The following is a 22,024-nucleotide window of genomic DNA, read 5'->3' on the forward strand; positions in this document are numbered from 1 at the left end:
TAGGGTCTCCTGCTCAGCCTCCCGGCCAGGCCCTCTCGGTGGGCGGTGCTCCCGACGCCCCTCCTCCTCCGAGAACTATTGGCGGAGAGGTGTCGAGAAGGCGGTGTCTAACCGGCCTCCGAGAGCCCGATTAGTAATGGGGACCCCGAGGCGGGCCGGAGGCGGGTCCGGTCGGGAGGCGGGCGGGGCGGCTGGGGCCCGGCCCAGAGCTCCGGGCGGTCGCATTGTTTTCCTCCGCGGAACCGCGGCGGGAGTGGGGTTTGCGACTGGGATCCAGGACTCGCGCGACCTGTCAGCGCCCGGGAGCCCAGATCCAAGCTCCATCCAATTCGGACATTCACCACATCTGACTGGGGCCCCAACCGATTGAGAACTCGGCGCGGTGCGCGGCCGCTGCTCGACCGCTGCGATCTCTCTCCCGCTGACCCGGATCTCGGAGCAAGTATCCTGGAGTAGGGCTGGGGCTGCAGGGAGGCGGGGAGGATCGGGGCGCCGAAGGCTGGGGGTAAGCTTCGAAGTGCCAGAGGGACCCGGGAGGGCGCCAGCGCTCTGTCGTGCTTGGATGACGGAGAGGGTCAGCGGAGTTGGGGTGAACCGAGGGAAGAGGGGAGCCACGCTACGGCACTGTGGGGCGCAAGGTCTGGACGCCTCCTGTGACCTGGCTTCTCCGAGTCGCGTCCCTCGCATTGAGGAGCGCGAAAGGCATTATTTGAGGCGCGCATCATACAGAGGGTGGAAAACCTGGTCTCTTGCCTCCCCAGCAGAAAGATTAAGGCTTCGAGACCCGTGGGGAACCGGACCCTCGCGTTTCCCCTGCAGGGAAGGGAAGAACGCGTCGCTCCAGACTTTGATGCTCCGGCTGCACCTCTGTCATTGTGCAAGCGGGAGTCTGAGCATCTCCCAGCGGGGTTGACTTGATCATAGAGTCGGGAATGGGCCCCGAGGAACATTAGTCCTAGAGCCCATAACCTTCCTTCACCCCACTTGCCCAGGGGCTTTGTTAGACCTTGGTCTCCCAAGGCGGAGAGCCCGGCTGACGATTGCATCTCCAGCCCGCGGACCCCGCTCTGCGCTGGCCGCAGGCCCGCCCTCCTCGGTTCCAAGCCTCTGGCCCTGTTTCCCTGGCCTCGGAGACCCGCCTCCGTTCCCAACCCCCGCTCCCATCCCTGTTCGATCTGCGCCTGCAGGCCCCTCCAGCCCCTCCTCCCGCTAACGTGGCTCTGGGACCCGGTCCCGGCCCAGACTCTGCTACCCGCCCCTCTCCGAGCCCCAGATCCAGTGAGGGGGAGACACGTCGAGCCCCTGGCCCCAGGCCCACCTCAGGCGAGCCTCTAGACACCTGGATTATCCTCGTTCGGGGCTGGGTGGGAGGGAAGGTAGGGACCAAACCGGGGGCTGATAGCTAAGGGTGAGGGGAACTGTCTTGGAGAAGGGAAGGCGCCTGTTCCCTGAGGCTCCTTGGTGCGCCCCCCACCCCCACCCCATCCTTAGAGGAACGTGGACTGGGGCAGGCGACCAGCCTGAAGGCTTCCTGCTATTGTCCCCAGCCGGGTCTCTTCTCCCTGCCTTCCCCAGCCCCCTGCTAGATTCTGGCTATGACCCTGGCCACTCCTCAGAGGTGGCTGCAGGGCCAGGAGGAGAGAGAAGGGCTGTTTCCTCTTCCCAGCAAGGGGAGAACCTAGGAGGGGGAGAAAGAGCTGGCCAGGCCTCCCCCATTTACTCCAAATGGGGAGTGTGAAGCAGCTGGGACTGGTCCTGGCAGGGTAAGCCTTTCCCCAAGCCAGGCGTTGCATGGGGGCAACTCAGATGCTGCTCACTAAAATCATCTGTGGGAAGACCTCTTAAAGACAGCATAAAGTCTGGGGGGCCAATGCAATGGCCAACCAAGTGTTTTCAGAGGCTGAACTAATCCAGTCTAAAGTGGGGGGTAGAGTGGAGAGAGATTGGGTGGGAGGGAGGCAGGGCCTGCTCTGAGGGAAGGAAGGGGCTTGGTATTAGAGCATATTGCTTAGGGATGAAAAACATGCAAATGATATGCAAATTAGCCTCTATTGTCCCCAGCTAGGGTGCTTTTGCTAAGACGGCTGCGGGGTTCTGAAGGTTTTCATATGGGAGTGGTCAGCATGCCCTCCAAACTCTCCCAATCACCCCTTTTCCCAAGACTGGCCCTGAAGTTCCAGGATTTTCTGGGTAGGGTCCAGCCCCAGCACCTCCCCTTGTCCTCACAGCTCTAGGCATGAATGGCCAGGACCTTTGTAATCAAGCTCAATGTCAATGTGTCCCCCAGTTCCAGGGCAGCATCTCCCCTACCCTAGCCTCATTAGACTTCTCTTGATGTTCACATTTACTTTTAAGGGATGTGGTAATGAGGTATAATTCAGTCTCTTCCCTCCTTCTGTCCCTTCTTCCATCAGGTCAGAGGTCTCCTACCCCCCTCAAACCCCCACAGGAGTCACCACCCCAGGTAAGGAAAGGGCAATAGCCCCTGAGGGCAGGGGATGGAAGTAGGCACGGCCTGGGAACAGAAGAGGGTCAGATCATTCTCCCCACTTGCCTGAGACTGAAGTTGTTTCCTGGGTGAAGATACCAGTTGCCCAGGGCAACTTGGGGTGGGGGGGGCAGGAGGGGGAGGATAGGAGACAAGCTGTGTCCCTTTCTCTTCCCCTAGGAGCAGCACCATCCGGAACCATTGTGGGGTGGGGGGCGGGGAGGGGATGGTGGCAGAGGGAGGCTTGGCCTTTCAGCACCAGAGGGTCGTTAGCTAGCTGACTGCTCTGCCCCTGGGGAGGGGGTCATCATTAGGTGCTCCTATCCCTTCCCCTCCTCCAGCTCTCTTGGGATCCCATCTGACGTCAGCCTCCCCATTAATGACGCTGGATTGGGGGTGGGGTACACTTGGGTCCTGGCTCCAAGAGTGGAGTTGTGGGGGAGATGGAATGGGGGAGGCCTGGAAGCCCAGGGTCTCTTCTTCAGGGAACATGGCAGGACAGGCAACTGAGGATTAGTGTAGGATAACTGTCTGTTCATGGAAAGGAGGGAGTCTCACCCTTGCTGACCTGATTTCCTGGGCTTACTCAGCCCCTCACTTCAATATCAGGGGAAGGCAGGAAGCTGGTGTCCACCTCCCACTGTGGGTTCTAGCCAGGGTCAGCTTGGCTGGTGAAGGCCGATGGAGGCTGATGGGTGGGAAGGAGGGCTGTCTTACAGTCCCTTCCACCATATCTTTCTTTTCCTGGACTTTGGGCTATAATCGCCTGCCTGTCATTGAATTATTTACATTTTCATTCCACGGCAGCCCAAAGAGGGAAGGAAGGGAGAGAGGGACATATTCAGTCATATCTCCTCACCAGTATAGCCTCTTCTATGACTGGCTCCTCACAGGGGGTGGGTCTGCTCTTTTACAAATTGAGCACATGCAAGGTTTCTTAGGAGTTGGGGAGGGAACAGGGGGCTAGGGAGGCTGGGAGGGGGCACAGTGGTCGGGCAGACAGCTGCAGCCAGAGCTAAATTTAGCCTCTGATCTGGCTTTGATGCAGATTCATTTTTGGCTAAGACAGCCCCCCTCCCTCACTCCCCTCCCTACGCAGCTTCCCCCTAGCAATGGAAAGGGCCCTAGAAGCAGGAGCTTAGACCAGGGCAAAGACCCCTGGGCTGCCTCCCCAACTCTGTTCTTCCTGAGCCGTAAACAGGATGATGGCTGCCTCACAGCTGCCTCTACCAAGGCGCGGTGCCTAAGTTGCTCCCAGGGTGCCATGGAGGTCTGTGAGGGAGGGGAGGCAGACATGATATCCTCTTCCTCCCCCCCAGTGCCAAGGAATCACTATTTATAATTTTAAGGCTTCAGTGTCTAATTATAGCTGAGACGAGGTTAGCAAGAGGGGGCCAGGAGGTGTCACCTACCGAATGTCCCAGGCCGAGTCAGGAGAGAGGAGGAAAGGCTGAGTGAGAAGGCTGGGGGGAGGGAGCGGGCGTATCCTGTCCTTACCTGGGGTCACACTGGCAGGCTTCACACCAGCCAGTTGGGGCCAGTTGGAGAGGGAAGGGCCTTGAGTGACAGTGACAGCCGGCTGGCACTGAGGCAGTGCCAGAGATAGGATTCTTTACCCTTCTCCGCAGGGTCTTCTGGGGATAGACCTGGGAAGGAGCCCTCCTGCTTCAAAGGTGGAGGACGTTTGGCCCCTTCGCCCACTTCTGTCTTCTCTTTCAGGGCCAGCATATGGGTGAGGGGGCAGCCCCTGGGGCCTGAGCTGCCCCACACAGAATGCCCCGTGCCCCCCACTTCATGCCCTTGCTGCTACTACTCTTGCTCTCAATTCCACACACGCAGGCTGCATTTCCCCAGGACCCTCTCCCTCTGCTGACCTCTGACCTGCACGGTGAGTGCTTGGCACCCTGGCCCTCTATGTGAGCTCAGCACTCAGTCTTGGCAATGAGACACGGAGACCTTTTGTGTGGGTGGCAAGCTGCAGGAGGGCTCTCCGTCTCAAGGAAGCTAAGAGTTGACAGGAAAGGGGAGCAGATAGGTGGAGTGGCACAGAGGCCAGTCACTTCTCATCTGTGGGCCAACTTTCTTCACTTCCAGGCAGCATTGTTCAGTGATAAAGAACAGGGACTCTTGGTCAGACCAAACCGTGGCAGTTTCAAATTCCTGCTGCTCACTTTATAAGGAGTTATTTAACCTTCTTTGCCTCAGTCTCCTCATCGGCAAAATGAAGATAATAATTGTATTCTAGCAGGAATTCCCTGGTGGTCCGTGCTTTCACCACAGTGACCACAGGTTCAATTCCTGCTTTGGGAACCAAGATCCCATGGGCCATGAGGCATGGCCAAAAAATAGTATTTTACCTCATGGAGTTATTTAGGGATTAAATGAGGTAATACAGGTAAAGTGCTAAGAACACTGTCTGGCACAAAGTAAATGATGTATATGTGTTTGCTATTATTATTAGCTACAAAATGAAGGCTTGGGACTAATTCAGTGGTTCCCAACACCTCTTACCTCCCTCTCCACCACTTTATCACCACCACATCTAGGTCCGTCATGGTGGGACTTACTGAATGTCCCAGGCCCAGTCAGGAGAGAGGAGGAAAGGCTGAGTGAGAAGGCTAGGGGGAGGGAGCAGGCTTATCCAGTCCTTACCTGGGGTCACACTGGCAGGCTTCACACCAGCCAGTTGGGCCCAGTTGGAGAGGGAAGGGCCACCGTCCCACCGTGACAGACCTTGCAGATAGATCTATTTGCAGCTTCCTGTTATATATGTAGAATTTAGAGTAATTTTAAGGTTGAAGGAATGGCAGTTAGGTTACTGAGAGTAACTGTTGGGGGATAGATAAGAGTAGCAAACACTTCCATGTGTCAGACAGTGTTCTAATCACGGTACAAATGTTAAATCATCTCTCTCTGAACTCTGGGCTCCCTCTGAACACTGATGACTGTGGTTTCCATGATCAGGCCAGGTGGATGCTGGAGTTGGTTAGAGGAGGCAGAAAGCTTGGAGGATTGAGGTGGTCTGTGAAGAGCCTTGAGGGGAGGGTGCAAAAAGAGGGCTTGGAGAGATGGGGTGAGGAAATGGGACTACGTGGGACAGCATACAATGTGGAAAGAAAGGGAATCGCTAGCCCTAAGGCAGATCTAAGAACTGGGTTGGGCTCAGCTCTGAACTCAGACAGGCCTGGATCTGAATTGGGGTCCCTGCCACTCCCAAGCTAAATGAGCTCTGCAAATTTCTTATTGGCTTTAAGCCTCAGGTTCCTCATCTGTAACATAGCACCAACCTACTTCATAGGGTTGCTGTCTGAAATGAGACAATGCCGCTCAAGTGCTCACACAGTGCTTGGCAGAGGTGAAGTGCTCAGAGTTAGCTGATATTGTATTTAGCCTTCTTAATACCTTTATTAACATGCCCAGGGCTGGGTTTCCTCTGGCTGGGGAGGATGTTGAGGGAGTGTTGTGTCTGAGGGCGTCAGCACCCACCTCTCTGTGCCTTCTAGGTATCTCTCCATTATCCTGGTTCCGGGGCCTGGAGGATGATGCTGTGGTTGCGGAACTTGGGCTGGACTTTCAGAGATTCCTGACCCTGAACCGGACCTTGTTAGTGGCTGCCAGGTAAACTGGCTGTGGCACCACTGTGGGGCTGCCAGGCCTGTTTCCAGGCAGGCATGGGACCTGCATGGCCACTGCCACATCTTGAAGAGGACACATGCAGGTGTACAAGCCCTGGGGTTTGGACATGTTAGGACCCAGAACATAGCTGGGTCCTATGGGTGTGGAGTCAGGGGGAGAAGACGGGGCAGGAGGTCTACACTGTTTGTCCCGAGCATCTGAACACGGACTAGGTGGGGACACGGGAGTTCAAGTGGGGAGCCATGGCTTGGCTCTGATCCCTCCTTGCTTATCCCTTCAGGGATCACGTTTTCTCCTTTGATCTTCAAGCCCAAGAAGAAGGGGAGGGGCTCGTGCCCAACAAGGTGAGGGGCTGTGTGGGAGGAGGTTGAGGCATGGAGATGAGGCTGGAAAGGTCTAACGGCGATCCAGGGGGTGGGAAGAAGACTCCAAAAGGGAACCACAATGTGCGGTGGGTCCAGGCTGTGCCACGATTTTCCCTCTTCTACTTTTCCCTCCAGTATCTAACATGGAGGAGCCAAGACGTGGAGAACTGTGCCGTGCGGGGCAAGCTGACGGTGAGGAGTGGGATGAAAATCTTGAGGGTAGGAGATGATCCAGCCTGCAGGCTCTGTCCAACTGACCCTCCACCTACCCAAATCTCTGCTACTTCTCTTATCTCAAGTCACAGAGGAAAATATACAGGAAAGGGAATTGATGATTTTTAGCTTCCTTTACACATCTCACACAAAAGAAGAGCGAGGCTCTGAGAGGCCAAAGAACTTGCCCAAGACCCCAGGACTAGTAGTAAATAGCTTCTTTGAAACTTTACCCCCTATTGCTCTAACTGGCTCAAGGAGGATAACCCTACTTCCATGACCCCTGTCCCAGTCCCAGGGAGCCCTGTGGCTGACCTAGAATTCTGGATTCTCTAGGACGAGTGCTACAACTACATTCGCGTTCTCGTGCCCTGGGACTCCCAGACGCTCCTTGCCTGTGGAACGAACTCATTCAGCCCCGTGTGCCGCAGCTATGGGGTACAAAGGCGAGGGTGGGGCATCAGGATGGGAGGAGGAGGAGAACTCAAGCTGGGCAATCAGTTTGGTGGGGATGGACAAGCAGGGGGTGGGGGATGGGAGTGCCCTGGGTGGAGGGTCCGGAAGAGGTGGGGCAAGGAGGCAAGGGGACGTGAGGAAGTGGGCTATGGAGCCAGACTTGCAACACCCCGAGGGTTCCAAGAACCTGTTCCTTCTGCCTCCAGATAACTTCGCTGCAGCAGGAGGGTGAGGAGCTGAGTGGGCAAGCTCGATGCCCCTTTGATGCCACCCAGTCCAACGTGGCCGTGTTTGCAGGTGTGCACCTGGGCATGTGAGAAGCAGGCATGTGGCTGCCATGTTAGCCCCTTTCTGAGTTTGGTCTTTCCTGCATGCTCCTGAATCAGGGGTGAGGTAGGGGCCAGGGTCAGGCCAAGGTAGGGGTGTGGGATGCCCAAGGAGAGCCAAGATACAGATCCCTGAGCCCCCCTGATGCCACCCTACCCACCCCTCCAGAGGGCAGCCTGTACTCAGCCACAGCTGCAGACTTCCAGGCCAGTGATGCTGTGGTTTACCGAAGCCTTGGGCCTCAGCCCCCGCTCCGCTCCGCCAAGTACGACTCCAAGTGGCTCCGAGGTCAGGGTGGGCCTGGGGGAGGGAGGCTGCTCTTGGGGAGGAGGTGCAGGGGGAGGGCTGTGGCAGGCAGGTGGTGGTAATTGTGTGCAGGTGTGCTAAGGGGAAAGGCGGTGTGGGATCAGGAGATTCTGGACAGGTACAGATACTTTTCCATACCGTTCCTGTCACTTCCCACTCAGAGCCACACTTTGTCCACGCTTTGGAGCACGGAGACCATGTCTACTTCTTCTTCCGAGAAGTCTCTGTGGAGGATGCCCGGCTGGGGAGGGTAAGGAGGTGGGCAGTGGGGGTGGTAGCTAGAGGCTTCTGCTGGCTCCTAGGAGCTGGACATTTGGGGAAGAGCTCCTGGCTGGGCTCTGAGCCCACCGCGGAGCTGCCCTCAGGCCTCTGTCCCCTCATCCTGCTGTCCCTCACCTTGACCCGGACTGACCAACCACACCACATCCTCCCTTAGCTGTGCCCCTGACATTGGTCTCTTGGTACTCTAACCCCACCAAACCGCTCTCCCCCTGCTGGCCGGGGCTCTCGCTGACCTCCATCCTCCCTGGCTCTCCCGGCAGGTGCAGTTCTCTCGTGTGGCCCGTGTGTGTAAGCGCGACATGGGTGGCTCACCTAGGGCCTTGGACCGCCACTGGACATCCTTCCTGAAGCTGCGGCTCAACTGCTCTGTCCCTGGAGACTCGACCTTCTATTTTGATGTCTTACAGGCCTTGACAGGGCCTGTGAACTTGTATGGTCGCTCTGCTCTCTTTGGGGTCTTCACCACCCAGACCAATAGGTTGGTACTAGACTAGTCAATGCAGCCCAGTCTGTCCCCTTCCCTCCGCGCCCCCCAGCAACAAAGATCATCCTGCAGAGCCTACTGATGAGGGTGGTGAGGGGAAGCTCCATTTTCCTTGTACTTTCTTTGCATGGCCCCCAGGGGCTGCCCCGCTCTCTCAGGCTCTCCCCTAAGATGGTACTTGAAGTGGGGTGGCCAAGTCTTACCTGGGAGGCGCTCTGCTGTCCCTTCTAAACCTAGCCCACGTCGTTCTCTGGCTCCCTCAGCATTCCTGGCTCTGCGGTCTGCGCCTTCTACCTGGATGATATCGAGCGTGGGTTTGAGGGCAAGTTCAAGGAGCAGAGGAGTCTGGATGGGGCCTGGACCCCTGTGTCTGAGGACAGGGTCCCCTCCCCCAGGTACCCAGGATGGGGGGCTTTGGTGGAGGCAGAAGCAAGCAGTGTCTGCTCCCCAAATAAGTTATGAGGAGAGGGCAAGGTGTCCAAGGCCTGGGGAGGGGGCTGTCATGGGTTGGCAGCAGGGAAGGGAAGCAGTAGTATGAATGTCTGTGTGCAGATGGAACAAGAGGCCTCCTGGCCCTAGGGCAGGCTGCTGGGGCTTAGCTAGGCTCTGTAACCACCAGCTCCCTGTCCCAAGGCTGCCTCTTCCTATGTGTCCTCCAGGCCCGGATCCTGTGCAGGAGTAGGTGTGGCTGCATTGTTCCCCTCTTCCCGAGATCTCCCTGATGATGTCCTGACCTTCATCAAGGCTCACCCACTCCTGGACCCTGCCGTGCCACCTGCCACCCATCAGCCTCTGCTCACCCTCACCAGCAGGTATCAGGCTGAAAAATCCTGACCACTGCCATCCGCCCCTCACCCACTCTCTTTTTCTGACCCCACAAGGTAAATCATATTAGTAGGAGGAAGAACCTATGAAAGTGGGAGGGACAGAGCTAAGAAGGAAACCCTGGGCTGGGGGAAGGGCAGAGAAGGGGTATCCAGGTCCTTGAAACACTCAAGCTTCCACTGGTCAGGCTGTCCTGACCCGAGGCCTATTCCTCCAGGGCCCTACTGACCCAGGTGGCTGTGGATGGCATGGCTGGTCCCTACAGTAACATCACAGTCCTGTTCCTTGGCTCCAATGATGGGACAGTGCTGAAGGTGCTGCCCCCAGGGGGGCAATCTGGGGGCTCTGAGCCCATTCTGTTGGAAGAGATCGATGCCTACAGCCCCTCCCGGTGAGCCCTTTGTCCAGCAGGCCCCCTGCAGAACAGGGATGGAATGTGAGGTGGGAGATGGGGATATGGGGATGGGGGGGGGACTCCGATATTGGAAGTTGTGGGGAAGAGAGAGGGACTTGGAGAGATGACATTGTGTAGCACGGCAGGGTAGCCCCATGAGTTGTATTCAGTTGCTTGTATGCCTCCCCACCTTCTTTTCTTTACCTTACCCAGGGAAAAAGGAGCCTCACCTGCTCCACCTCTGACTCCCTCTGGCCTCACCTTAGGTGCAGTGGGAAGCGGGCAGCCCAAACAGCACGGCGGGTCATAGGGCTGGAGCTGGACACTGAAGGTCACAGGCTCTTTGTGGCTTTTTCTGGCTGCATCATCTACCTCCCTCTTAGTCGGTGTGCCCGGCATGGGGCCTGTCGGAGGTGAGAGGGCCTTGAGGCCAGGCTCCCTGGGCCTGCAGGCACAAAGGCATTGGGGGTGGCAGGGAAATGCAGGGGATGGTTGTGTGTGGTGGGATGTCCACAAGCATCCTGCCGGTGGGCAGTCACCAGGGACAGGACTAGGGATTGGTGTGGATAGGATGGGAGTATCAGGCTAGGAGCCTCCTGCAGGCCAGGGTGAGAGTGAAAGAGGCAGGGGAATGGACTGTAATTAGAGTGGAGGGTCCCAGCCTCATATGACTCAGTTTTCCCTAGGAGCTGTCTGGCTTCTCAGGACCCATACTGTGGATGGGACAGCTCCAGAGGCTGCGTGGATATCAGGGCACCTGGTGGGTAAGTGAGGGGCTCCTGGATCTCCTGAGGAAAAAGCTCCCCACTACTAAGAGAGGAGGCTGAGAGCTAGGGTGGGGGAGGGGACAAGAGGTATACCTGCACTGAGCCACCTCCATTTCCTCCTAGGATTGATGTGGATCCAACTGGTAACCAGGAATCCATGGAGCATGATGACTGCCAAGGTAAAAAGGGCAAAGGCAGCTGTATCCATTGTTGAGCATGGCTCTGATGGCCATAGACACCATCCCAGGTGTGGGCTTTTGTCCTTCTCTCCTTCTGTGGCACGGTCATGCCCATCAGTTCCTCATGAAGCCTCCCCCCACCTTCACCCTTTCTCTCCCTGTTTCATAGATGGAGCTACTGGGAGTCAGTCTGGTACAGGGGATTCCACTTATGGTGAGTTCTGTTGTCCCAACTTCACCATGGTCAGCCCATACTCACCCAAGTCCATGCCCCATGGCAGCAGCAGATCAGCACCCTGGACACTCTGAGAGAGTCTCAGAAAGGGCTAACATTCTAAGTAGCATATAGCTCAGTGCTTGGCACATAATAGGATGCCTAATAGATAGTTTTTGAACAAAGAAATCAAAGAATGCCTTGCATGTAAGCCCTTCCCCATTCCCAGAGGAAAATGAAGGCTGCAGTTCTGGACTTCTGGGTTCCAAAAGGGGTGGGGGACCCGCTGGGGTTATCAGAGGTGGAGAACAGGAGTCTCATTGGCTCTGACCTGGTCTCTGTCATCAGTGCTTCTGAGTCCTGGCCCTTCCCCTGAGACCCCCAGTCCCCCCAGTGATGCCCACCCCCGGCCCCAGTCTTCCACTCTTGGAGCTCACACTCAGGGTAAGGGGGCTGGTTGGGAGGGACAGGAGTGAAGTGTGGAGCTGCCAATTCTTGAAGAATTCTAAGCCCCTCACTGATCATTGTTTGGTGTTCACTAATAATGCCTGTTTGGAGCCTCCCCTCCCTTCCCCTCCCCAGAGCTGGCCCTCCCAGCCCCGCCTCCTTCAGCACGGGCAGAGTTTGGCAGTTGCTCTTGGCATGGCTACAGAGGCCTGAGCTGGGATGGAACTCCCCAGGCCCAGGCTCTAGCTTGTGTGTGAGGGTGGTTGGGTGGGCTGTGTGTTGAGGGGTCAGGGGAGGAGACTCCTGAAGAGGGTCAAGGCTGTGTCGGAGTGAAAGCAGAGCAGCAGTGGGAGAGAGGGACACTTCGGAACTCGCCTTCCCGCTGGCCTACCTTCGCTGAGCCTCCATCTCTCTTCTCTCTTCGGTTGGCAGGCGTGCGGCGGGACCTCCCTCCAGCCTCAGCCTCCCGCTCAGTCCCCATCCCACTCCTTCTGGCCTGTGTGGCTGCGGCCTTCGCTCTGGGCGCCTCGGTCTCTGGCCTCCTGGTCTCCTGCGCCTGTCGCCGAGCGCACCGACGGCGGAGCAAGGATATCGAGTCTGCAGGGATCCCACGTCCTCTCTCCCTCCGCAGCTTGGCCCGGCTGCATGGGGCGGGCCCAGAGCCGCCGCCGCCGTCCAAGGACGGAGAGGGGGCCCAGACGCCGCAGCTCTACACCACCTTCCTGCCTCCCCCCGAGGGCGTACCCCCGCCGGAGCTGGCCTGCCTGCCCACCCCGGAGTCCACGCCAGAGCTGCCGGTCAAGCACCTCCGCCATGCTGGAGGTCCCTGGGAGTGGAACCAGAACGGGAATAACGCCAAGGAGGGCCGGAGCCGCGCCCGGGGCGGGAACGCGGCGGGTGGCGCCGCGCCGCGCGTGCTGGTGAAGCCGCCGCCGCCTGGCTGTCCCGGGCAGGCCGTGGAAGTCACCACCTTGGAGGAACTACTGCGCTACCTGCACGGCCCGCAGGCGCCCAGGAAGGAGGCCGAGCCCCCGGTCGCCGCCCCTTTCACCTCGCGGCCGCTGCCCCCCGAGCCCTCCCCCACCCTCTTTGCCGGCCCCAGCCTGCTGCCCCGGGACTGTGCCCCGCCTCGGAGGCTGGACGTGCCCCCGGAGGGCAAGTGCCCGGCCCCGGCCGCCCGGCCTGCGCTCTCCGCCCCAGCTCCCCGGCTCGGGGTGGGCGGCAGCCGGAAGTTGCCCTTCTCCTCGCACCGTGCACCCCCTGCGCTGCTCACCCGAGTCCCCTCGGGAGGCCCCTCCAGGTACTCGGGGGGTGCCGGGAGACACCTCCTGTACCTGGGTCGGCCTGAGGGGCACCGGGGCCGCGCCCTCAAGAGGGTGGAAGGTCGAGAAGCCCCAGGGGCCCCTGAAGCCTCCCTTTGTCGGGCTCTTCTTGCAGGCGGCCGTCCCTGACGGCAGCCATTTTAACTTTTGAAGGGAGTTGCTTCAAGGCCTCAAGTGGGACCCTCGAGGCCCATGCCCTCAGAGGCCGTGAGCGTGGACGCGTCTCCAAGGACAGATGACCTCCCTCCCTGTTCCACACCTCCAGCCTTCCTGGACTCAGAGTCTCCCGAGGACCCTGCCCGCCTCGGGTTTATTTATTGACTGCCGACTGTCTTTTCCCCCTGTCCTCGAGAGGAGTGGGAGGCGAGAAGCTCGCCCCCTCAGTGAGCCAGCTTTTCGGGGGTAACTGGCACACTCCCACTCCCCCTCTCCCTCAGCCAAGCTGCCTTAACTCGCCCCTCCGGGCCTCCACAGACTGGGCCCCGGGCGGGCCGCACGGCGGACGGCCGGGGCTGAGCCACTCGCGTTGTGTACAGAGTCCTCGGGCCTCCTGGGACGTGCCTCCTCCTACTATGTAGGAGCCTCCGCTTCCCAATACAGCTGTGTCCCTGAGCCGCTGCATGACTTTACTCACGGAGCGGGCGGGGCGGGACGGGAACCGGTCGGCTACTCTGAGCACCTTTGCTCCAGAATTTCTGCCTTCAACTTGGCCTTGACTCTCTCCCGAGTAATTGGGATGGCTGCAGTCCCACCGGGGTTAATCAGGAAAGGTTTCCTGAAGGAGGCAAGCGAAGAAATGGTGCGTGGAGATGAACCAGGGCCCAGGAGACCCCGGGTAGAATTTAGGTGGGGTTAGGGAGGGTACTCCAAGCCCGTTTCTGGATCGAGGTAAGATGCACTTTTTCGTAGAATGCTCGACAGGGCGGGAGGAGGGTATTTGGGGAGAAATAAAATGAAGCTGCAGTGTAAGTGATTGAAGTTTCGCATTAGGAAATCTTGTCAAAAGAGAATTTCGCTGGAAGAACGTGGGTCGCAAGAGAAGAAGGCTACAAAAAGAAAAACACCAGCAAAGGCTTTAGTCCTGGACGAGTCAGGGGTTTGCCCCAACAGTTCCCTAAGGAGCAGTTACCCTTCACAGAACCAGAGGGGCGCCGAGAAGCATGATTTTTTGCACGCATGCGTAGCCTCCCCTAGCGAATGCCCCTGCAACACTCCAACACCGCGCGCCAAAGATCAGCTAGCTTGTGAAGTGCGGTTCCTCTGGCCGGGGCTGGCTGTAGATACCTGTCCATTACTCCCGGGGGCCAATGAGAGGGACGAACAGGATCTGGCCCGCCCACTACCTCGAGCTAAGGACACTTAAGGTCCTGAGCTGGCGGTGGCCGATTTTGCGGATTTACAAGTCTGGCTTTTTACCGGCGCGTGGCTGGAGTATCCCACAGGGTTGGAGCCCTAGGCTTCCCTATCGCGGGCGCCGCCTAGAGGCCAGTCCACGCCTTGCAGCTAAGGAAATCTCGCCGGGCTCTCTCCCGGTTCTTTGCCTAAAAGGCTTGGGCAGGAATCCGCTTGAAACAGTTTGTTGAAGAACCGTGATATGGTTTCTAGTTCCGCCCTTTACTCCTTGTTATCCTGCAGAGTCAAAGATCCACCCCTTAACCTTAGCCCGAAAACTGGGGTTGAGAGGCTCAAGTACGATAATGTATGAGAAAACTCTAAAGGAGAAAACATTGGTATCTTGTGATGATTTGTGAAAAAGTCAAGTTGCTCAGTCGTGTCCGACTCTGCGATCCCATGAACTGTAAGCCTACCAGGCTGCTCCATCCATGGGATTTTCCAGGCAAGAACACTGGAGTGGGTTGCCATTTCCTTCTCCAAGGGATCTTCCTGACCTAGGGATTGAACCCGGGTCTCCCGCATTGTAGGCAGACGCTTTACCGTCTGAGCCCTCCAAACTCAAAATTAGAATATTATTCCTATCTTTGCCATCTTCTTCTACTCAGCAATCTGTTTCCCTTTGTATCCCTACAAACTTCACTTAAAGATTTTCCCCTCAAGGTTTTTAAATGCTCTCTGAATACTTCTCACACCTTGGTTAGCTAGTTCCACCAAATTCGGCTGCCCTCGAGAATCTACCTTCTTTCTCCTTGAAGCTTGTTTACACCAGCTTGGAGAGGTCCTTTAGATCTCAGGTTTTCGTTGTTTTTTTTCCTCACCGGATGCCTTACTTAAACCAAGATTCTTTAAAATCATTGCTAGTTTCTAGATAGTAGAGGAGAGCAAGGAAGAAGTAAAGAAACTTTTCAGTCCCCTGACTTCATTATCCCTTTCACACCAAGCCAGGACAAAGAAAAATTCTAAGACTGCAAACTTTCATAGCCCTCTGAGGGCAAATTCACATAAATTCTTCAGTTCAGCCCTGAAGGTGGTCACAAAGAAAGGGGTAAAATACCCTCAGGTTTCAATGTAGACCCCAAAGAGAAGTACAATAGAATTTTAACCTTGTGATTCTGCAGGCAGCTGCAATTTACAGCTGCAATTTACAAAGTCCTGGTTTCAGTTTAATTGTGAAGGGTGTTCATTTATTAGTATTTCTAAAGGATGGCAACTTCTTTAGTCAAGAGTACCCAAGCTGGACTCTTGAGAACTTTCTCAGGGCTTGGGAAAGCAACTATGTTGCAGTGAGAGCAAACAGTCCTTGGACTCTGCCACTGAATAGTCTTGTGGGTGACCTTGGCAATTCAACTAACCTCTCTGTACCTCAACTTCTTTTGTAAAGTATGGAAAGAAATATGCCAACGGGGGTTTATAAAACATTATATAAATATATAGGTTTAAATTAACTGCCTTGTGGGAAATAGTTGCTGCTGCTGCTGCTACTGCTGCTAAGTCGCGTCAGTCATGTCTGACTCTGTGTGACCCCATAGACGGCACCCAACAGGCTCCTCCGTCCCTGGGATTCTCCAGGCAAGAATACTGGAGTGGGTTGCTATTTCCTTCTCCAATGCATGAAAGTGAAAAGTGAAAGTGACGTCGCTCAGTCGTGTCAGGTCTGACTATTAGTGACATACTCCTTTCCAAATGATTCTGTATTTTCAAGGTTACTGAAAGGAAATGGCAAACCACTCCAGAACTTATCCCAAATAGACTACTACCAAGAATGTAATTCATTAGCACATATGAAAAACCTCATCCTGACAGAGTAGTGAATAATAATTAAGGGTTGAATTGAAAGAAATTATCACTGACAACACAGGGATAAACATAATCCTAAATGAGAAATCTGCTGATAGTTTTTTTTTTTTTTTAGGATATTAGCTCAAACTTTGTCTTCAGAAAAAAAACAAAATGTGCTAACAGGAGGATAAAGTTATCATCCTGAGGGATTTCTAAGCTGATTTCTCAGAGGCATCCTGGGAGGTTATGGAGAAACCAGGGCCCCAGTAGGCAGAGTCCATCAGCTTGTATAAAGCTTTGGGGACCTGAAACACAGAAGGTTCCACAGTCACAAAGCTTGAAAAGCTGTTCAGCATCTTTTGTAGCTAAGTCACAGGGGCCTGAGCTATTATTATCTCTCAGATTTATGTCTCCTTGATACCACTACCCTACCCTTGGGAACCTCACAGGTATGAGTCACTCTCTGTTACTTAAGCCAGCAGTTGACCCTTTAGAACTGTTGACTCATAAGAATTTAAGGTTACATGTATGAGAGTAAGATTGAAGTATATGGATAAAATATGAAATTTATGAATCCAAAATATCACCTGGTTTTACCAGGTGTATTAAGGTCCCAACAGAAAATAATTGACATGCTCAAAATAATCACGGGCTACTTTTTTTTTTTTTGAAGAACTACTTTTAAAAATTGTTGGCAAGGAATAGGTTAGGAACTGGAGGCTAGTAACAGCCTTACACCTGAAAGGACAAAGGGAGGTAGTGGTTACTGAGCCTTCGCAAGATAGCATTGAGAGGAGCAGTGGCCTTTAATCAAAGGAGTAGGGCCCAGGCGACCCCAAGGGAGGGAAACTGGGAAATCAATACACTGATTTCAGTCATTTTTCTCCATCCTGTCTTCTGCCCAGAACTTCCTATTGACTGACTCCAACTGGAAGCCTGGAGAAGGCAATGGCACCCCACTCCAGTACTCCTGCCTGTAAAGTCCCATGGACAGAGGAGCCTGGTGGGCTGCAGTCCATGGGGTCGCTATGAGTCGGATACAACTGAGCGACTTCACTTTCACTTTTCACTTTCATGCATTGGAGAAGGAAACAGCAACCTACTCCAGTGTTCTTGCCTGGAGAATCCCAGGGACGGGGGAGCCTGGTGGGCTGCTGTCTATGGGGTCACACAGAGTCGGACACAACTGAAGTGACTTAGCAGCAGCAGCAGCAACTGGAAGCCAAAGTGCAGGAAACCCATTGATGAAATTCATGCAGGTTAGCCTCCCAGGGGGCATCCCAGGTGGCGCTAGTGGTAAAGAACCTACCTGCCAATGCAGGATTCGTTCACTGGGCTGGGAAGATCCCCTGGAGGAGGGCATGGCAATCCACTCCAGTATTTTTTTTTTTTTTTTCACACCAGTATTCTTGACGGGAAAATCCCATGGACAGAAGAACCTGGTGGGCTACAGTCCATGTGGTCACAAAGAGTCCAACACAACTGAAACGGCTTCACACACACAGCCTCCCAGGATACAGAACAAGATACAGGAAGAAGGAGAGTGATCTGAAAGAAATATAAAAATATCCAGCATACCTAGATATGAAGACCCATCCATTTCCCACAAGAAGGGTTATCTTTAACTCTCCCTGTTTAAGTGTTGCTGACCAGCAACTTTATGAAGATGCCTCCTAAGTTAGTTCAGAAGCAAATTTTACTTTGGGGATTTTGCAGGAAAGGCTGCTTGGAGAAGTTACTTCTCCTCAGTTTCTTTTCCTTTTTTAAAAAATTATTTTATTTCTGGTTGCACTGAGTCTTCGTTGCTTCGTGCGGGCTTTCTCTAGTTTCAGTGAGTGTGGGCTACTCTGTTTCAGCATGCAGGCTTGTCACTGCGGTGGCTTCTGTTGCAGAGAACAGGCTCTAGGCACACGGGCTTCAGTAGTTGCAGCGCACGGGCTCAGGGGCTGCCGTACCTGTGCTTAACTGTTCCGAGGCAAGTGTAATCTCCCCAGAACACGGATTCAACCCGTGTTCCATGCATTGGCAGGCAGACTCTTATCCACTGTACCACCAGGGAAATCCACTTCTCCCATTTCTTAACTACAATTTGGGATGAGTTAAGTTGCCCAAAGTTAAGTGAGATGGTATTGTGACTAAAGGACAAACTATAGAGAAAAAAACACTAATAACTGTGTAGAAACAGGAGCTTTAGAAAGAAAAAAAAATATTTTAAGCTGAGAGACTTGGGGCAAAGTCACAGCCTGTTTTTTAGTATCTATATACTGAAGATAATACATACCTTGCAAGATAGGTATGCTTGTGTATATACAAAGTACCTAGCTCATTGATGGATATATAGCAAAAGCTAAAAGCATGTTGCTGCTGCTGCTAAGTCACTTCAGTCGTGTCCGACTCTGTGCGACCCCATTGACGGAAGCCCACCAGATTCCCCTGTCCCTGGGATTCTCCAGGCAAGAACACTGGAGTGGGGGGCCTATTTATGATATTGGCTTCTCTCTCAAATACCATTTTACTTTACAATAAGAACTTTCTTAAATTTTGGGACTGATTATGGGAGCAGAGTACAGCCCCATACCTGGCTTCTATTTATTTTGGCTGTACTGGGTCTTCTTTCCTGGGACCGGGCTTTCTCTGGTTGTGGTGAGTGGGGCTTCCTCTTTGTTGCAGTGTGCAGGCTTCTCATTGCAGTGGCTTCTCTTGTTACGGAGCATCGGCACTAGGCACCCAAGCTGCAGTAGGTGCAGCACACAGGCTCAGTAGTTACAGCTTTCGGGCTCAAAGTTGTGGTGCACAGGCTTAGTTGCTCTGAGGCATGTGGGATCTTCCCGAACCAGGGATCACACCCGTGTCCCCTGCATTCGCAGGCGGATTCTTAACCGCTGGACCATTAGGATAGTCCCCCTCTATAGTCTTAACTAACTTACTGTTAGCTATCAGACATCTTGTGTAAACCCTGAGTAGGTGTAATTACCACGAGGCTGCTCACACTTCAGCCTTCTCTTGTATTTTCTACCTACTGATCTTGGAGTAGAGGGCTCACTTTTACAGAGAGATTCATCACTTTCAGTTCTTTGCTTTCCAAAGCTTTTTAAATTTCTGTTTTTCTTTCGGCACCACAAAGATCATATATCCATTTATGAGGTACCTGCCAGATGTACCTTATAGTTAATATGTACACAGTATTATTTACCAAAAAGCAATTATCCACATGCAGCCTAATACATGGTGAGTGTTCAGTTTCCTAAATACTGACTTTGAGAGGTTACCTGGAGATTCTAATGTTGAATACTGATACTTAAATGTCCTTGATTTTGGTATTACCCTCCTTTATTTAAGAAAGGCATCTTTACTGCCAATGGAGCAGCTTTTGAGAACACCATATATTAGTAGCTCAGCTCGTAAAGAATCCATCTGCAATGTAGGAGACCCCGGTTCAATTCCTGGGTGGGGAAGATCCCCTGGAGAATGGATAGGTTAACCACTCCAGTATTCTTGGCTTTCCCTGGTGACTCAGCTGGTAAAGAATCTGCCTGCAATGTGAGAGACCTGAGTTCGATCCCTGGGTTGGGCAGACCCCCTGGAGAAGGGAAAGGCTACCCACTCCAGTATTCTGGCCTGGAGAATTCCATGGACTGTATAGTCCATAGGGTCGCAAAGAATTGGACACAACTGAGCGACTTTCACATATACTTGATGGGGACACCTTAGTAGCCAGCCAGACAGATCCCTTCAAGCCTGGCTATCAATGGGCATTGTACCACAACCAGACTGCTACTCATATTTACTTAGTAAATGTGTGCTGAATTGGACTGAGATAACACCAAGCACCTTATTAACCAAGAGTAGCTTAGAAGTTAGCAGAGCAAATCAACTGTCCCAGCCTCCCTGGGCCTTATGTCCACCCACCCCGTCCCTGAATATCTTGGCATTGACTTTACTCCCACACAAGACACAGAATCACTTCCTTCAGCTACTCTTCTCCTCTCTTGGTTGTTTGCTTTTAGGGATGGGAGTGATCAAGAAGGGAAGAAGATATAAATTAATAACCCAGTCAAAATCTCTCTTCATTCTCACTTCTGTTCTTGCCTCAACTTGCTCTGCCTGTTAAGACTGTCAAATAGTAGCTAGGTAAGGAAAAGGTAGAGAGTGTGAATGGGTAGAAGAGACCTCAACAGGGGAAAGAAGACACTGCCCTCCGCCTCAAAAAAAAAACCAACACAACACCCTCAAACTGTTCCATTCTCATTAGTTCAGTTGGACAGGGAAACTTGCTCTTAAGGTTTATCTGGGACCAGGGAATAGATATAATTTTTGCTCAGGAGATGGAAAAAATTTCAGTGACACTTGAAATGGTAAGACTTCGACATTTTATTAAGAAATATCTTTTTATTTTAAATGATAGTACAAAAATTGTATATATATATTTGTATAGGTGTACATACACATAAATGCTTACACACACACATGAACTTGCTCATCAGATTCAAACCCTATTTTATTAAAATCCTAAATAAAAGAGAAGTAGATTTGTTTTCCTAAAATATATTGTACATAAAGCTGTCAGACAACTTGTAAAACTGAAGCTGTTTTGAGAAGCTAAGCACCCCACCTACCCTTTCTCTGGCCTAACACAAGTGGCCTTGGCAGAAGAACAGAACACAGGGCAAAGCCAGAGAAGGGAGCTGTTATCATTACTGCTGACAGAACCAGATGCCTGAAACCAATGAGGAAGCACAGGATATAGAGCGTGACCTAGATTAATTCTCAGAATTAAGAATAAACCACTTAATAAACAGAAAATATGTGGTGGGGAAGGCAGGGAATAGAAAGAGGAAAGACAAGTCCCATAGATTAGAAATGACCTGCTAATTAAGTCCCAGTGCCTGGGAAAGACTCAATGAGATAAGAACAATGGGGTCACAGAAGCGGAAGTAGTTAGAGGGGAAGGGGAGGAGAGAGACAGGGAATCACAATTTCCTGCCATTAACAAGCCAAACTGCTCTGTAGTACAATCTTGGGGTATCACCCCACCTCCTAATCTTAGAGAGGCTTAGAAAAAAAAAAAAAAAAGGCAGTACCAGAGGTTCAAAGCTACTTAAACTGAATTCACATCCTTCTTGCTCTTGTCTCTTGGTAAATATGTTGGCACAGGAAATAGAATACTAACTCAGAAGGGGAAAATATAAAATGGAAATAGATAAGAGCTTAGAGCAGCACATAGGTGTGCTTGGCTTGTATTCCATTCTAAAGCTCCTTTTCTGGCCATACAGAGATGTCTACACAAGGAGCAGAGAACAAGAGGCCATTCTCCAATAAATCTGGACAAGGACTAATTGCCATTCAGGATTAAACTTCTGGAAATAGTTCTCTATATGCCTCAGGTCTTTGAGTTCTGGGGATCCATGATGTTGTTTGTTAGGAGAGAGCCACAGAAATTTCTCAAAATGATCTTTTCTTAAAAAGATGAGGTGTCTAAACCAGAAAAGCAGATGTATAGAATGTCTGCACCTTCTGCCACGGACATTTATCTAGAGTTTCTTTCCTATTCAGAAGTGTAAGAAATTATGCAAATGTCAGTCAAAACAGCTGCCACAGGAGTGGAAAGGAGGCTTGCTCTGTGGAAAGGCTGCTCCAGTTCCACCCCCGACTCTGCTCTGAAGCTTTCAGTTTACATGATGTCATCACACTACATGCTGAAGAAATCTCTGCAAAGCCAGGTACTGGCTCTCCCTAGGGCCTTACTCCTCAGGTTTCTCATTACTGCCTGTTGAGTGTGCCTCTCAGAAAAGGGCCAAAGTAATACTTTTTCTTCCTCAGTCCCTTTAATGAATTGAAAGAAACCCTCTCTAAAGTGTTCAATGAGATAAAAAATATTTCCAGCTTTTACCAGGTACTTTTTACAATTGGACCTCAAAACAAAGAGAAAAGTGGGAAAATTCATATGTATTTATAAACATACACAATAATATATATGCAGCAAAGGGGTGTTAAAAAAATTCACTGGTCACAAAATACCTAACTTCAACTGGAGAGCCTTCTGGTAAATTCATTTCTTTTACAGCAATATAAAGAAAGAAAGGAAAGCCATTTTGTATGCCACAGATTTCTAGTATTACTGAGCAGACACAAAAATCTTAATGAA

At 52.8% G+C, this 22,024-nt stretch overlaps 1 protein-coding gene and 1 long non-coding RNA gene across 6 annotated transcripts; one reads left to right on the plus strand and one right to left on the minus strand.

Moving 5' to 3' along the window:
* Window positions 1–236: 236 nt before the first annotated feature.
* On the plus strand, window positions 237–13,317 carry SEMA6C (semaphorin 6C). 5 transcript variants are annotated; one of them, XM_015462996.3, is made up of 21 exons: window positions 237–438; window positions 2,415–2,464; window positions 4,208–4,376; window positions 5,992–6,106; window positions 6,405–6,468; window positions 6,625–6,681; window positions 7,039–7,140; window positions 7,365–7,455; window positions 7,654–7,773; window positions 7,953–8,041; window positions 8,334–8,551; window positions 8,821–8,952; window positions 9,217–9,369; window positions 9,600–9,773; window positions 10,043–10,189; window positions 10,463–10,540; window positions 10,667–10,722; window positions 10,892–10,936; window positions 11,285–11,380; window positions 11,816–12,683; window positions 12,859–13,317. In XM_015462996.3, the coding sequence occupies exons 3-21, from the start codon at window positions 4,262–4,264 to the stop codon at window positions 12,914–12,916; spliced, it is 2,778 nt and encodes a 925-aa protein (XP_015318482.2). In that variant the 5' UTR covers window positions 237–438; window positions 2,415–2,464; window positions 4,208–4,261; the 3' UTR covers window positions 12,917–13,317. The 5 variants fall into 5 exon arrangements, with proteins under 5 accessions (XP_015318482.2, XP_010801384.3, XP_015318484.2 ...); XM_010803082.4 differs by having other exon boundaries at window positions 11,816–13,317; XM_024989973.2 differs by lacking the exon at window positions 237–438 and adding an exon at window positions 484–1,763 and having other exon boundaries at window positions 11,816–13,317.
* LOC132344839 (uncharacterized) lies at window positions 6,562–8,018 on the minus strand. The gene is made up of 2 exons (XR_009493860.1): window positions 7,930–8,018; window positions 6,562–7,785 (listed from the first exon to the last, which is right to left on the minus strand). It is a non-coding gene; the product is annotated as an uncharacterized lncRNA (long non-coding RNA).
* Window positions 13,318–22,024: the final 8,707 nt, after the last annotated feature.

The sequence above is a fragment of the Bos taurus genome, chromosome 3, assembly GCF_002263795.3.
Source record: "Bos taurus isolate L1 Dominette 01449 registration number 42190680 breed Hereford chromosome 3, ARS-UCD2.0, whole genome shotgun sequence".
NCBI lineage: Eukaryota > Metazoa > Chordata > Mammalia > Artiodactyla > Bovidae > Bos > Bos taurus.